At 44.2% G+C, this 14,981-nt stretch overlaps 1 protein-coding gene across 1 annotated transcript; it reads right to left on the bottom strand.

The window, feature by feature from the left end:
- Positions 1-1,722: 1,722 nt before the first annotated feature.
- LOC137312473 (probable G-protein coupled receptor 139) lies at positions 1,723-13,395 on the bottom strand. Its single transcript, XM_067979019.1, has 3 exons — positions 13,326-13,395; positions 8,103-8,993; positions 1,723-1,856 (listed from the first exon to the last, which is right to left on the bottom strand). The coding sequence occupies exons 1-3, from the start codon at positions 13,393-13,395 to the stop codon at positions 1,723-1,725; spliced, it is 1,095 nt and encodes a 364-aa protein (XP_067835120.1).
- Between the last annotated feature and the right edge of the window lie 1,586 nt (positions 13,396-14,981).

Here is a 14,981-nt window from a genome sequence, read left to right as displayed (position 1 = left end):
TTCATCAGGTCCCGGAGATTTATCTACCTTGATGCGCGTTAAGACTTCCAGCACCTCCCTCTCTGTAATATGTACACTCCTCAAGACATCACTATTTATTTCCCCAAGTTCCCTAACATCCATGCCTTTCTCAACCGTAAATACCGATGTGAAATATTCATTCAGGATCTCACCCATCTCTTGTGGTTCCGCACATAGATGACCTTGTTGATCCTTAAGAGGCCCTACTCTCTCCCTAGTTACCCTTTTGCCCTTTATGTATTTGTAGAAGCTCTTTGGATTCACCTTTGCCTGATCTGCCAGGTTAGAGGGTATTCTGAGGGACAGGATCTACAGGCATTTGGAGAGGCAGGGACTAATTAGGAACAGTCAGCATGGTTTTGTGAGAGGAAAATCATGTCTCACGAATTTGATTGAGTTTTTTGAAGGGGTAACCAAAAAGATAGATGAGGGCTGTGCAGTAGACGTGGTCTACATGGACTTCAGCAAAGCATTTGACAAGGTACCGCATGGTAGGTTGTTACATAAGGTTAAATCTCATGGGATCCAAGGTGAGGTAGCCAATTGGATACAAAATTGGCTTGACGACAGAAGACAGAGGGTGGTTGTCGAGGGTTGTTTTTCAAACTGGATGCCTGTGTCCAGTGGTGTGCCTCAGGGATCGGTGCTGGGTCCGCTGTTATTTGTTATTTATATTAATGATTTGGATGAGAATTTAGGAGGCATGGTTAGTAAGTTTGCAGATGACACCAAGATTGGTGGCATTGTGGACAGTGAAGAAGGTTATCTAGGATTGCAACGGGATCTTGATAAATTGGGCCAGTGGGCCGATGAATGGCAGATGGAGTTTAATTTAGATAAATGTGAGGTGATGCATTTTGGTAGATCGAATCGGGCCAGGACCTACTCCGTTAATGGTAGGGCGTTGGGGAGAGTTATAGAACAAAGAGATCTAGGAGTACAGATTCATAGCTCCTTGAAAGTGGAGTCACAGGTGGATAGGGTGGTGAAGAAGGCATTCAGCATGCTTGGTTTCATTGGTCAGAACATTGAATGCAGGAGTTGGGATGTCTTGTTGAAGTTGTACAGGGCATTGGTGAGGCCACACTTGGAGTACTGTGTACAGTTCTGGTCACCCTATTATAGAAAGGATATTATTAAACTAGAAAGAGTGCAGAAAAGATTTACTAGGATGCTACCGGGACTTGATGGTTTGACTTACAGGGAGAGGTTAGACAGACTGGGACTTTATTCCCTGGAGAGTAGGAGGTTAAGGGGTGATCTTATAGAAGTCTATAAAATAATGAGGGGCATAGATAAGGTCGATAGTCAAAATCTTTTCCCAAAGGTAGGGGAGTCTATAACGAGGGGGCACAGATTTAAGGTGAGAGGGGAGAGATACAAAAGGATCCAGAGGGGCAATTTTTTCACTCAAAGGGTGGTGAGTGTCTGGAACGAGCTGCCAGAGGCAGTAGTAGAGGCGGGTACAATTTTGTCTTTTAAAAAGCATTTGGACAGTTACATGGGGAAGATGGGTATCGAGGGATATGGGCCAAGTGCAGGCAATTGGGACTAGCTTAGTGGTATAAACTGGGCGACATGGACATGTTGGGCCGAAGGGCCTGTTTCCATGTTGTAACTTCTATGATTCTTCTATGATTCTATCCCCTTTTTGCCCTCCTGATTTCTCTCTTAACTCTACTCCGGCAATCTCTATACTCTTCAAGGGATCCACTTGATCCCATCAATGATCACCACCGTTAGATCGGCCGCTGCCATGGCAACCAGGTAGCGAGTGATACATTTGGAGAGTCCGCACTTTCCTCGGGACAGGATCACAATCGCCACCAAGTTCACTGTAAGAGAAAATAAAGGAAACTATTAGTAGATTCAGTACAAAATAGATTGCTCGGAGAGTTAGGGAATTTACGGCGTGGCGGCTTCGAGGGGGATGGGTAACTCCGAGTGGAGCTGGAAAATAAATTAACGCAGAGCTGGTGGAATGTTTTAATTTACTAAAAGAGAGATCAATCGAAGGAAAGGCGTTCAATCAAGTGACATTCTTGCAAAATCCCAGGTCTCGTTTTCCTATTTTGTCCATTTCTGCCGCCATCTACTGAAGTTCCCTTCGCTCCATTCATCAGTTCCCGTCTCTATCTGAGCTTCAATCAATGGTGACTCATTTCCCAGCTCTGTTGGATACTGAGATCCCAAACACACTGACTGGATATACACTCGCCAGCGCGCGATTTATTTCCCCAATAATTAGGGAAATCTAGGATTTGCGAGTGTTGAAACCACATTACTCATTATGTACAGATGCCATTGACACAATGTCCAGAGCTTTTTATTTCAATTGCAATCCTTAAATAGAGTATTAATGTTTTACACAAATCCACCTGTAGTAAGCAATGTGAAAGATAGTAACAGACTTCTGTAGGACAGAGACAGACTGGTGAAATGGGCAGACACATGGCCGATCAAATTAAACGCAGGAAGTGTGAGGTGATGCATTTTTGTAGGAAGAATGAGGAGAGGCATTGTAAACTAAACGGTACAATTTTAAAGAGGGTAGAGGAACAGAGACCTGGTGGTGCACAAACTCAAGTCTTTGAAGGCGGCAGGACAAGTCGAGAAGGCTCATAAAGAAGCATATGGGATCCCTGGCTTTAATAACAGAGGATTAGAGCACAAAAACAAGGATATAATGCTAAATCTTTATAAAACGTTGGTTAGGCCTCAGCTGGAGTATTGTGTTCAATTCTGGGCACCATGCTTTAGGAAGGATGTCAAGGCCTTAGAGAGGATGCAGAAGAAATTTACTAGAATGCTGAGGGACTTCAGTTGTGTGGAGACTGGAGAAACTGGGATTGTTCTCCTTAGAACAGAGAATGTGAAGGGAGATTTGATAAAGATGTTCAAAATCATAAACGGTTTTAAGAGAGTAAATAAGGAGAAACTGTTTCCAGTGGCACAAGGGTCGGTAACCAGAGAACACTGCTTTAAGGTGATCGGCAAAAGAGCCAGAGGCGGCTAGAGGAAACATTTTTTATACTCAGCGAGTAGTAATGATCTGTAATTCATTGCCTGAAAAGGCGGTGGGATCAGATTCAATACTAATTTTTAAAGGGAATTGCATAAATATTTGAAGGAAAAACATTTAGAGGCTATGGGGAAAGAGCCGGGGAATGGGACTAATTGGAAAACTCGTTCAAAGAGCCGGCACAGGCACGATGGGCCGAATGGCCTCCACCTGCGCTGTGCCTACGATGTTACTATGAAACTATGATACCTGTTTCAGTTGTACGTTTTTTGTTCAGAAACCAAACAATGATCTGCAATGTGTTGCCGTGCTGAATGTCTCCTTCATCAACAATCAGTGGAAACACCCTTTGTTGTCTGTCTAATCATATTTTGTAACATTTATTGTAGATAAATCTCCCATGGCTTGGCCATCCCATCTAATTTAAACAGCTAATTTTCTGGTTGCAAGAATGAAGCACACTGACCAAAGGGAGCTACCTAACATCCAATGGAATTGCTACATAGGTGACCTCTGGGCAACGCGCTCACTATCAAAGAGGCCACAGCTCTATCCACTTCTCACAAGTCTCAGACAGGGTGTGTTAACCTAAATGGTCCGGGACTATCTCTGTAAATAAACTGGAACAAAAGGCAGTCAATTATCACAAACCAAAGAACCATTCATTTATATTAATCAAATAGTCAACTTTTGGCATTGGCAAAGATTGTTTTGAATCAATGTAATGACTTTGATCAATTCACCATCAGCAGCACCAAACCATCGTTATGTGGGACCTTGATCCTTGTGAACTCGTATGTTTTCTCACAGCCCGACCAAGTTTTATATCCTGTTTAATGCCAGCGTCTATTGGAGATAAGGAATTCTCCAGCACACAGTACATGGGAATAAACTGCCATTACTTCTTGCGTTGAAAATTCAAAACAGTTCATAATTTCAATCATGAAATCCTATTAAGTAGACAACCAAAATACTGTACAATGAACGGAATAGGCGATTATATCACAAGAAAATAATCATAGAATCATAGAATGATACAGCACAGAAGGAGGCCTTTCGGACCATTGTGCCTCTGCCAGCTCTTTGAAAGCGCGATCCAATTTGTCTTGTTGTACGCATTTATCTCTTTCTCTCTGTTTTTATCCCCCGCTCTCTCTTTCTCTCTATCTATCTCTCTGAAAAACACACTCTCTCCATATTTGTCTCTCTCTACGTTAATCTGTGTTCTATATGCATTGTATCAATCAAAGCAAATCAAGACCAATATGTAACAGAGCAAGACCAGCAATTAGAGCATTAACAATTACATTGGTTTACACGATGACTAGTTCTATTTCCTTACCCATAATACCAACGGCTGCTCGGACGGGGTAGTAAATACGTTATATCTTAAAGATGACTGTATAGTCCATGTTCAGTGTGAAGGGGCGATGTCTGCAGCGCTGGACACGAGGCTCTGACTGAAAAGATACCAATTCGGTCAAACGATCCCTTACTTATACGAGAGGGGATCCTCCCCCGGGACAGTTAGCTGGAGAACACCATGAGGTATGAGTCACATTCAGTTAAACAAACAGTTAATCAACCATTCACCCCAAAGCATCATTATGTAACAGAATATATGGATACTTAAAATTTCTTCAGAAAATAACGATTCTCCTGTGGCCCTGGTACTGAGCCGGACTAGCAACCTCATTAACAGGCCTCGGGGTATGTATTACTTTTACAGACCTATCACTTCGATAGTTATCTTTAAAGAATCCAAACTCAGAACAATGTGTACGGCACCGAGGGATCAGAAGGCCACCCACCGGAGTTTAACTTTATAAATGCAATCGAGAATTTGAGCTGCGAACATGAGGAGATAGAATGTCCGTGCTATTTCATAGGGATTTACTATTGAAAGTCGCAATCGTAGGCAGATGGGATCAAGGGGATTAAGGATTATTGACATGTTCGACGTTTATGCATATCAGCAAATCAAGAGGAAACATAATACCAATCCATTTCAGAAATATTAAAGATTTCACAGACACTCAGAATGCCATTAACAGGCTTCTTTGTAGACAATGGTATTGTAATACTCGTGTCTGTAGCATCATGAAATGCTTTGGATGGCCTGGTAAGTTACAATGTCGGGGCTCTGGACCAGTGAAGTCGAAGATGTCACACAAGCCCAACAAATTATCATGACGGCCTATGCCAAAATAAAATCTGAAACTGCAGTTCTTCACTCTCATAACTGGAATCCGGTAGCAGCCAAATGATAGGCGGCAGAAACATATCACAGTTGAAGAAGTCAAAATTCTGGCCAATCAGATTTAAAGAGTCACTGTTAGAACTGCATTTCTCAGCTGGTCTGAGTACAGGCCCTTGAACCTGCAGAAGTCTCGATGTGAGTTTATCACAAACCAAACACTGTTCCCCCACCCTTTCTGTCTACTCTCGAACCATACTTGCTTCCACCACACCCTCTCATCCTCAGGATACCTCCGACAAAACATCTAACATCTGGGGATTAGTTTCAGAATTAGACCGAACTGAGGAAAGGAGGTATCTTTGGACTTTGGTTAACACCTCGGTCCAGCAGTTAGGAATGTCTGTGGTAAATAAAGAGAAGTTGTGAGTGAAGGGTGAGAGCTGGTGAGGGACTCGCATCTTCTCCTCTCCAGACAAAACAACCCATTATTGGATTGCGTTTGCCACCAAGGAAGAAACCTACCTGATCAAAGAATTAAAGAATCATAGAGCACATGAGGAGGCCATTCGGCCCATCATGCATGTGCCTTCTCTTTGAAAGAGCTTTCCAATTAATACGCCTGCCGATCCACTTTCCCCTTCGCCCGACAAATTTCTCCAATTCAAATATATAACCTATCCCCTATTGAAAGTTACTATTGAATCTGCTTCCACCGCCCCTTCAGGCAATGCATTCCAGATCATAATAACTCACTGCAGAAAAAAAATGTCTCCTCATTTCCTCTCTGGTTCTTTTGACAATTAGCTTAAATCTGTGTCCTCTGGTTACTGAACCTCCTGCCACTGAAAATATTTTGTCCTTATTTACTCCATCAAAATCCTTCATAATTTTGAACAACTCTATTAAATCCCCCCATTAACTCTCTCTGCTCTATGGAGAACAATCCCAGCTTCTCCAGTCTCCCAAAAAAATTGAATTCCCTCATCTTTGGTACAAATCCACAAAATGTCCTCTGCACCGTCCCCAAAGCCTCGAAATCCTTCCTAAACTGTGGTTCCCAGAATTGGACACAATACTCCAGCGGAGGCCTAACTAGTAATTTATAATGGTTTCCCATAACTTCCTTGCTTTTCAAATCTATGCCTCTAAGCTAATGAACCCTATGCTTTTTTTTTCTTTCTTTCCTATGCTTTTTTTTAACAACCATATCAACTTGTGGTCATGACACTCAAATACCGAAGAGGAGAAGCACTGTGTCAGGAATAAATAGTGAGACTTCACATCCGAGTTGCAAGGAGAAGCACGTTGGAAAAATGATTATGCGCATTTTGTGCAGGTCTGTGTGTATGTGTGTGTCTGCGTATTTGTGTGCACGCACGTATGCTTATGCGCATATGTATATGTGTGCATATCCGTGTATGCATGTGTGTTTGCATGTGTGTGTTTGTGTAACTTTTCTCTTTCCCTTTCCTCTGTTCCATTCATATTAAAAGTTTGTCTATCAGTACTTTTTTCTTCCTTCTAACGAAGGGATTTGCTTGAAACTTTCACTTCTCAGCTCTCTAAATCGATGCTGAATGTTGTTTTTAACTGAAAGTGTATCCAGGTTGGGGTTAACTTCCGGTAACCACAACAGCCAACTGGCCACCTTAAGATAGGACCTTATCACGTTATACACTGCTTTCCTGTTACCTCTTCTCATGTTCCTTATCCTTCAGTTATCTACATTAATATCAATGAATCCGACATTATTTTCAACGTCATTATCCGAACTCTTTCGAAAAACACTCGGCCTCCTTTCTGCCAATGACCTTCTACAGAAAAGGTTAGTTAAACTGTCGTGCAGTCTCTTTATTTTGCAGTAATATTATTTTATAACTTTTGCCTATTTAGTGAGTTTCTGCTGTATAGAATTACATAGAATTTACAGCACAGAAACAGGCCATTCGGCCCAACAGATTCATACCAGTACTTGTGCTGCACACGAGCCTCCTCCCACCCTAATTCATCTCACCCTATCAGCATATCTCTCACGCTTTCAGCGCGTTAGATGAATGAATTACGTAATCATAAGAAAGGTTTTCTTCATTTTATTAATATAGAATGCAGTGACGACCTGCGGTCAGTTTGGACCGTGGACTTAATTATAAAACATTCCAGTGAGAGAGATTTGGCTGATAACAAGTTTTGAAGGAAGATACATTCGCGAAGGTATCATCCTTTTCAGATGGGATAACTCACTAAAACGAACGTTTATGCAAGGACTCAGAACAGACAAAGAGAGTCTTTAGCTGATAAGCAATTCAGCGGCAGAGAAACACGTTATTTTTGTTCGCTCCAGCGTTGATGCGGCACTTGCCTGAGAAACACTTGAGACCTGGAAGTTAGGGATTGTGAGTCAAGTTAAGGAGTTAACTCGGGCCCATAGCTGCAAGGACATGGCAGGCAAGTCAGTGTTGAATGATAAAGGTGGATTAGGCAATGTAGAAGCGAATGAAATGTCACGTAGCAGGGTGGAAAAAACATTTAAAAGTGTGGGTGTTGGAACAGGTCCTTTGGAATTCGAAGGTTTAGCAACCAATTAGACCGAAAAAGGAACTGTGGGTGCTTTGAATTTCCCGGTGAACTCGCAAGGATTTTCCGTAATTGCCACTGTTTAATTATTGTCAATAATAATCATTATTATAGCTTAAGTCCAATCTACACCAACAATAAATCCTTTAAACCCTAATATTTTGAGGAGTAACTTATTAACTCATAACAACCTGTCCAAAGTGATTCATAGAATCGGGAAAATGTTGAGTTTACATCATCAAAGTCCAATCCAGTTTCAATTTTAAAACCTATTCGTTATTTTACATAATTTACCGTTTAGAGTAAACAAACATTTCATTCCATTCTTCAACTCCTCTCTGAATTTAGTCAGAGTCAGTCCATATATACAGGTGTTTGTGGAGCAGCTCAGCAGCTGAAGCATGAATCCGATTTGCTGGGCGAAATATACAGGGTTACTGTAGTATCTGTTTGCATACTCGTAATTCTTCAATTCCCAAGTTAAGGAATGTACAACATACGTCATCCATAACAGGATGAAATTTCCAGATAGAGCGAACAACAAAATCATGGATTTTCTCCGATTCTCCATCTCTGGATCATTCTCATTCTCACTATTGCTCCGGAGTCCCCTGCGGACTCTATTTGCCGCAATAATATATCTGACGGTTAGTGCATTGAATAACAGAATGAGGAAGATGGGTAATAAAGGGGTTACAATACTGTCGATGTACTCGTATGCCTTCCAAAGGTGCGAAGTGTAATATTCATCTGTTGTGACACATAGCCACGGGACATTGTCAATTATAAAGGAGGTCTCGTATGAAAAGTAAAAGGGAATGCTCCTCAAACAGCCCACCACACACACGGTCCATAAAACCACAGTCGCCGCTTTCTCGGTGCAATATTTGGGTTTGAGCTTCTGACAACAAATTGCTACAAAACGATCGAAGGTGAACGCGACTGTGAACCAAACCGAGCAGTCCCGCGCTGCAACATACAGGACAAGAATGAGGGAACATATTGGAGTGATGTACAAGAAATTCAATGGGAAATAAATACTATTAATCCGCTTCAGTATCACATCGATGATAACCAGCGATAGATCCGCGTTTGCCATTCCCACCAGGTAGCGAGTGATGCATTTGGAGAGACCGCACTTTCCTCGAGTCAGGATCACAATCGTAACCAAATTAACTGTAAGCAACGAGAGAATAAGAAAATGACCGTCAGACTCCGGAAAATAGAATATAACGATTCGGAACTGGGGAAGTGGAATAATCAAACTGATTGTTTACAAAGGGAACAATACAATAATAAAGTGAAACCCACACATCCGATTCAAATGCTATCGGACAAAAACAATCGAGATTAGTAATCAATGAAATTAAAATTTAAATAAACAACACATGTTAGCTATGGCTCCAAAGGTTAATTAAAGAGAGATTAATTAAGCAAAGGGATAAAAGATTCAATCTCGTTTGATCAGATTTTGCACAATGTCAACCTGACGTTTCTCATTTGAAATGTGATCACCAGCTTCAGTTTATACCTGGCACGGTGCAGTGCAGCTAGCAACTGATATAGACCAATTTCACTTCTCAATGTATTCCTGTAACAATCAGCCAGAAGTTCAATGGAAGAGGAATGGTGGTGCGGGGAGAGGAATGGTAGTGCGGGGAGAGGAATGGTAGTGCGGGGAGAGGAATGGTGGTGCGGGGAGAGGAATGGTGGTGCGGTGAGAGGAATGGTGGTGCGGGGAGAGGAATGGTGGTGCGGTGAGAGGAATGGTAGTGCGGGGAGAGGAATGGTGGTGCGGTGAGAGGAATGGTGGTGCGGGGAGAGGAATGGTGGTGCGGTGAGAGGAATGGTGGTGCGGAGAGAGGAATGGTGGTGCGGAGAGAGGAATGGTGGTGCGGTGAGAGGAATGGTAGTGCGGGGAGTGGAATGGTGGTGCGGTTAGAGGAATGGTGGTGCGGTGAGAGGAATGGTGGTGCGGTGAGAGGAATGGTGGTGCGGGAGAGGAATGGTGGTGCGGGGAGAGGAATGGTGGTGAGGGGAGAGGAATGGTGGTGCGGGGAGAGGAATGGTGGGGCGGGGAGAGGAATGGTGGTGCGAGGAGAGTGATGGTGGTGCGGGAAGAGGAATGGTGGGGCGGGGAGAGGAATGGTGGGGCGGGGAGAGGAATGGTGGTGAGGGGAGAGGAATGGTGGTGCGGGGAGAGGAATGGTGGTGCGGTGAGAGGAATGGTGGTGCGGGAAGAGGAATGGTGGTGCGGCGAGAGGAATGGTGGTGCGGTGAGAGGAATGGTGGTGCGGGAAGAGGAATGGTGGTGCGGCGAGAGGAATGGTGGTGAGGGGAGAGGAATGGTGGTGCGGGGAGAGGAATGGTGGTGCGTGGAGAGGAATGGTGGTGCGGGGAGAGGAATGGTGGTGCGGTGAGAGGAATGGTGGTGCGGGAAGAGGAATGGTGGTGCGGCGAGAGGAATGGTGGTGCGGTGAGAGGAATGGTGGTGCGGGAAGAGGAATGGTGGTGCGGCGAGAGGAATGGTGGTGAGGGGAGAGGAATGGTGGTGCGGGGAGAGGAATGGTGGTGCGGCGAGAGGAATGGTGGTGCGGGGAGAGGAACGGTGGTGCGAGGAGAGGAATGGTGGTGCGTGGAGAGGAATGGTGGTGCGGGGAGAGGAATGGTGGTGCGGTGAGAGGAATGGTGGTGCGGGAAGAGGAATGGTGGTGCGGCGAGAGGAATGGTGGTGCGGTGAGAGGAATGGTGGTGCGGGAAGAGGAATGGTGGTGCGGCGAGAGGAATGGTGGTGAGGGGAGAGGAATGGTGGTGCGGGGAGAGGAATGGTGGTGCGGCGAGAGGAATGGTGGTGCGGAGAGAGGAATGGTGGTGCGGAGAGAGGAATGGTGGTGAGGGGAGTGGAATGGTGGTGCGGAGAGAGGAATGGTGGTGCGGGGAGAGGAATGGTGGTGCGGGGAGAGGAATGGTGGTGCGGTGAGAGGAATGGTGGTGCGGGGAGAGGAATGGTGGGGCGGGGAGAGGAATGGTGGTGCGGAGAGAGGAATGGTGGTGAGGGGAGAGGAATGGTGGTGCGGGGAGAGGAATGGTGGTGCGGTGAGAGGAATGGTGGTGCGGGGAGAGGAATGGTGGGGCGGGGAGAGGAATGGTGGTGCGGTGAGAGGAATGGTGGTGCGGGGAGAGGAATGGTGGGGCGGGGAGAGGAATGCTGGTGCGGGGAGAGGAATGGTGGTGCGGAGAGAGGAATGGTGGTGAGGGGAGAGGAATGGTGGTGCGGGGAGAGGAATGGTGGTGCGGGGAGAGGAATGGTGGTGCGGGGAGAGGAATGGTGGTAAGGTGAGAGGAATGGTGGTGCGGGGAGAGGAATGGTGGAGCGGTGAGAGGAATGGTGGTGCGGGGAGAGGAATGCTGGTGCGGGGAAATGTGTGCACCACAACTTCCTTATGTTGGAAATCACGCTGGAATGTGAGACAAACTCTGCAGTGGAGTGACACACAATGGAGTGAGACTCTGTACAAAATTAATCGTTCGGAGAGTCAGAGAATCTACGGCGTGGCAGCTTAGAGGGGGAGAGATAGCTCCAAATGGAGCTAGAAAATAAAACAATGCAGAGCTGGTTTAGTGTTTTAGTTTATTTGAAGAGAGGTCAATGGAATAAAGGGGTTCAATCCAGTGACCGTCAAGCAAAATCCCAGGTCTCACTTTCCGATTTTGTCCATTTCTACCACCATGTACTTAAATTTCCTCCACTGCTTTTAGCAGTCCCGGGCTCTCTCTGAGCCTCAATCAATGCTGTCTCATTTCCCAGCTCTACAGTCCCGGGCTCTCTCTGAGCCTCAATCAATGATTTCTCATTTCCAAGCTCTACAGTCTCGGGCTCTCTCTGAGCCTCAATCAATGCTGTCTCTTTTCCCAGCTATACAGCCCCAGGCTCTCTCTCAGCCTCAATCAATGCTGTCTTAATTCCCAGCTCTGTTGGATGCTGAGAGCCCAAACACACTGATGGAGATTGACACTCGGTAGCACACGAATTATTTCCTCAATAATTAGGAAAGTCTGGGAATTGCGAGTGTTGAATCCACATTGCTCATCACGCATTAATTCCGTTGACACGGTGTCCAGAGTTTTCCATCTAATTTGCAATCCTTGTACAGAGTATTCAGATTTTACACAAATCCACTTGATTCGGTTGGACCGGTCTGTTCAGAAATCAAACAATATCCTACAAAGCCCTTGCCGAGCCGCCATCAATAATCAATGGAAACGCCCCCTGTTTCTGTCTAATTATATTTTTTGAAATGGATTTATTATTGTGGGTACATTTCCCATTGTTTGGCCATCCCATCTAGTAGAAACAGTTAATTTTCTCGTTGCAACACTGACGCATACTGACCACAGAGTGTTACCTAACATCCAATAGAATTCCTACCTAGGGGACCTCTGGGAACCGTGCTCACCATCATTGGAACATAGGAACAGGAATAGGCCATTTAGACCCTCGAGCCTGTTCCGTCATTCAATGAGATCATGGCTGATCTGTGAACTAACTCCATATGCCCGCTTCAGTCCCATATCCCTTAACACCTTTGGTTAACAAAAATCCATCAATCTCAGATTTAAATTAACAATTGAGGTAGCACCAACTGCCGTTTGTGGAAGAGAGTTCCAAACTTAGACCAACCTTTGCGTGTAGGAGTTTTTTTCCTAATTTCACTCCTGAAGGTCCTGGCTCAAATTCATAGGTAATGTCCCCTAGTCCTAGACTCTCCAACCAGCGGAAATAATTTATCTCTATCTACCCTATCAGTGCCCCTTAATATCTTGAAAACTTTGATGAAATCACCCCTTAAGAGCTATACAAGGCTGTATTCAGACCACACCTGGAATACTGTGTTCAAATCTGGGCACCGCACCTTAGGAAGGATATATTGGCCTTGGAGCGAGCGCAGCGTGGATTTGCTAGAATGATATCTGGAGTCCAAGTGTTAAATGACGAGGAGATATTACACAAACTAGGCTTGTATTCCCTGGAATTAGGTAAGGAATTCTCCAGCGCAAAGTACTGGTGAATAATCCGCCATTATTTCTCGGGTTGAAAATTCAAAACAATTCAGATTTTATCATGAAATCCTATTAAGTAGACAATAAAAATATTGTACAATAAACGGAATAGGTGACTATGAAAGCATATGATCATAGAATCATAGAATAGTACAGCACAGAAGGAGGCCATTCGGCCTATCATTCCTGTACCTGCTACTTGAAAGAGCAATCCAATTAACCTTGTTATACGTAATTATCTCTTTCTCTCTGTCTCTCTCGCTCTTTCTCTCCAACTATGTCCCTGACAGACACACTCTCCATCTATGTCTCTCTTTACATTAATCCGTGTTATATTTGTATTATATCAATCAAAACATATCGAGACCAATATGTTACAGGGCAAGGCAAGCAATTAGAGCAACAACAGTTACATTGGTTTACACGGTGACTGGTCGATTTCCTTACCCGTAATACCAACGGCTGCGAGAACGGGGTAGTAAATACGTTCTATTTGAAAGATGACTGGATAGTCCATGTTCAGTGTGAAGGAGCGATGTCCGCGGCGCAGGACACGAGGTTCTGACTGAAAAGTGTCAATTCGGTCAAACGATCCCTTACTTATACCAGAGGGGATCCTCCTCCGGGAGAATTAGTCGGAGAGCACCAACAGAGATATTAGTCACATTCAGTTAAACAAACAGATTTAATCAACCATTCTCCCCAAAGCTTCATTATGCAACAGAATCTATTTGAAGTCATATTTCCAAACAATTGGAATCATAGAATCACAGAATTGTTACAACACAGAAGGAGGCCATTCGGCCCATCAAGCCCGTGCAGGCCCTTTGTAAGAGCAATCCAGTTAGTCCTACTCCCTCTCTCTTTCCCCTTGGCCAACAAAATTGTTCCCTTCAAATATTCATCCAATTTCTGTTTGAAAGCCACGATTGAATCTGCATCCACCCCCTTTCCGGCAGCGCATTCCAGATCATAACTAATCTCGACATAAGTAAGTTTCTCCCCATGTCGCCTTCGGTTCTTTTGCCAACCTCTGTCCTTTGGTTCGCGAACATTCGGCAAATTGGAACAGTTTTTCTTCATTTACATTATCTAAACCAGTCATGATTTTGACGACTTCTATCATATCTCCTCTTAACCTTCTCTGCTCTAAGCAGAACAATACCAGCTTCTCCAGTCTATCCACCTAACTGAAGTCCCTCATCCTCGGAACTATTCGAGTAAATCTTTTCTGCACCCTCGATAAGGCCTTCACATCCTTCCTAAAGTGCGGTGCCCAGAATTGGACACCATTCTCCAGTTGTGGCTGAATCAGTGTCTTATAAAAGTTCAACATAACTTCCTTGCTTTTCAACTCTATGCCTCTGTTTATAAAGTCCAGGATCCCGTATGCATCCTTAACCGCTTTCTCAACTTTAAAGATTTGTGCACTTATATTAGCCGATCTCTCTGTTCCTGCACCCCCTTTAGAATTGTACGATTTTGCTTATATTGCCTCTTCTCGATCTTCCTGCCAAATTTGATCAGTTCACACATTTCTCCATTAAATATCATCTGCCATGTGTTTGCCCATTCCATCAGCGTGTCTGTGTCCTCTTGAAGTGTATTACTATACTCCTCACTGTTTATTACACTTCCAAGTTTTGTGTCATCTGCAAATTCTGAAATTATGCCCTGTACACCCAAGTCCAAGTCAATTAAAATATTTCAAAAAAATGCAGTGGTGCTAGTACAAGCCCCTGGGGAACACCACTGTATACAAGTCCGAAAAACAACCGTTCACCACTACTCTCTGTTTCCTGTCACTTATCCAATTTCGTATCCATGCTGCCACTGCCCATTTTATTACATGGGCTTCAATTCTGCTGGCAAGCCTATTATGTGGATCTTTATCAAACATCTTTGTAAGTTCATATGCACAACATCAACCGCATTGCCCTCACCTGCCCTTTCTTTTACTTCATCAAAAATGCAATCAAGTTAGTTAAACAGGGTTAGCCTTTAACAAATCATTGCTGGCTTTCCATTATTAATCCACGATTGTCCAAGTGACCATTACTTTTGTCCTGGATTTGCGTTTGTAAAAGCTTCCCCACCACGGAG

Source organism: Heptranchias perlo, unplaced genomic scaffold (genome assembly GCF_035084215.1).
Source record: "Heptranchias perlo isolate sHepPer1 unplaced genomic scaffold, sHepPer1.hap1 HAP1_SCAFFOLD_43, whole genome shotgun sequence".
NCBI classification, from domain to species: Eukaryota; Metazoa; Chordata; class Chondrichthyes; order Hexanchiformes; family Hexanchidae; genus Heptranchias; species Heptranchias perlo.
The sequence above is the reverse complement of the archived record's forward strand: the minus strand, read 5'-3'. Positions and strand labels throughout refer to the sequence as shown.

Coding starts and splice junctions, on each gene's coding strand:
- LOC137312473 (XM_067979019.1), bottom strand. CDS start 13,395: ATGGACTATCCAGTCATCTTTCAAATAGAACGTATTTACTACCCCGTT. Junction 8,994..13,325: donor CGCAGCCGTTGGTATTACGG/GTAAGGAAATCG, acceptor CGTTGCTTACAG/TTAATTTGGTTACGATTGTG. Junction 1,857..8,102: donor TACTCTAAACGGTAAATTAT/GTAAAATAACGA, acceptor TTTCTCTTACAG/TGAACTTGGTGGCGATTGTG.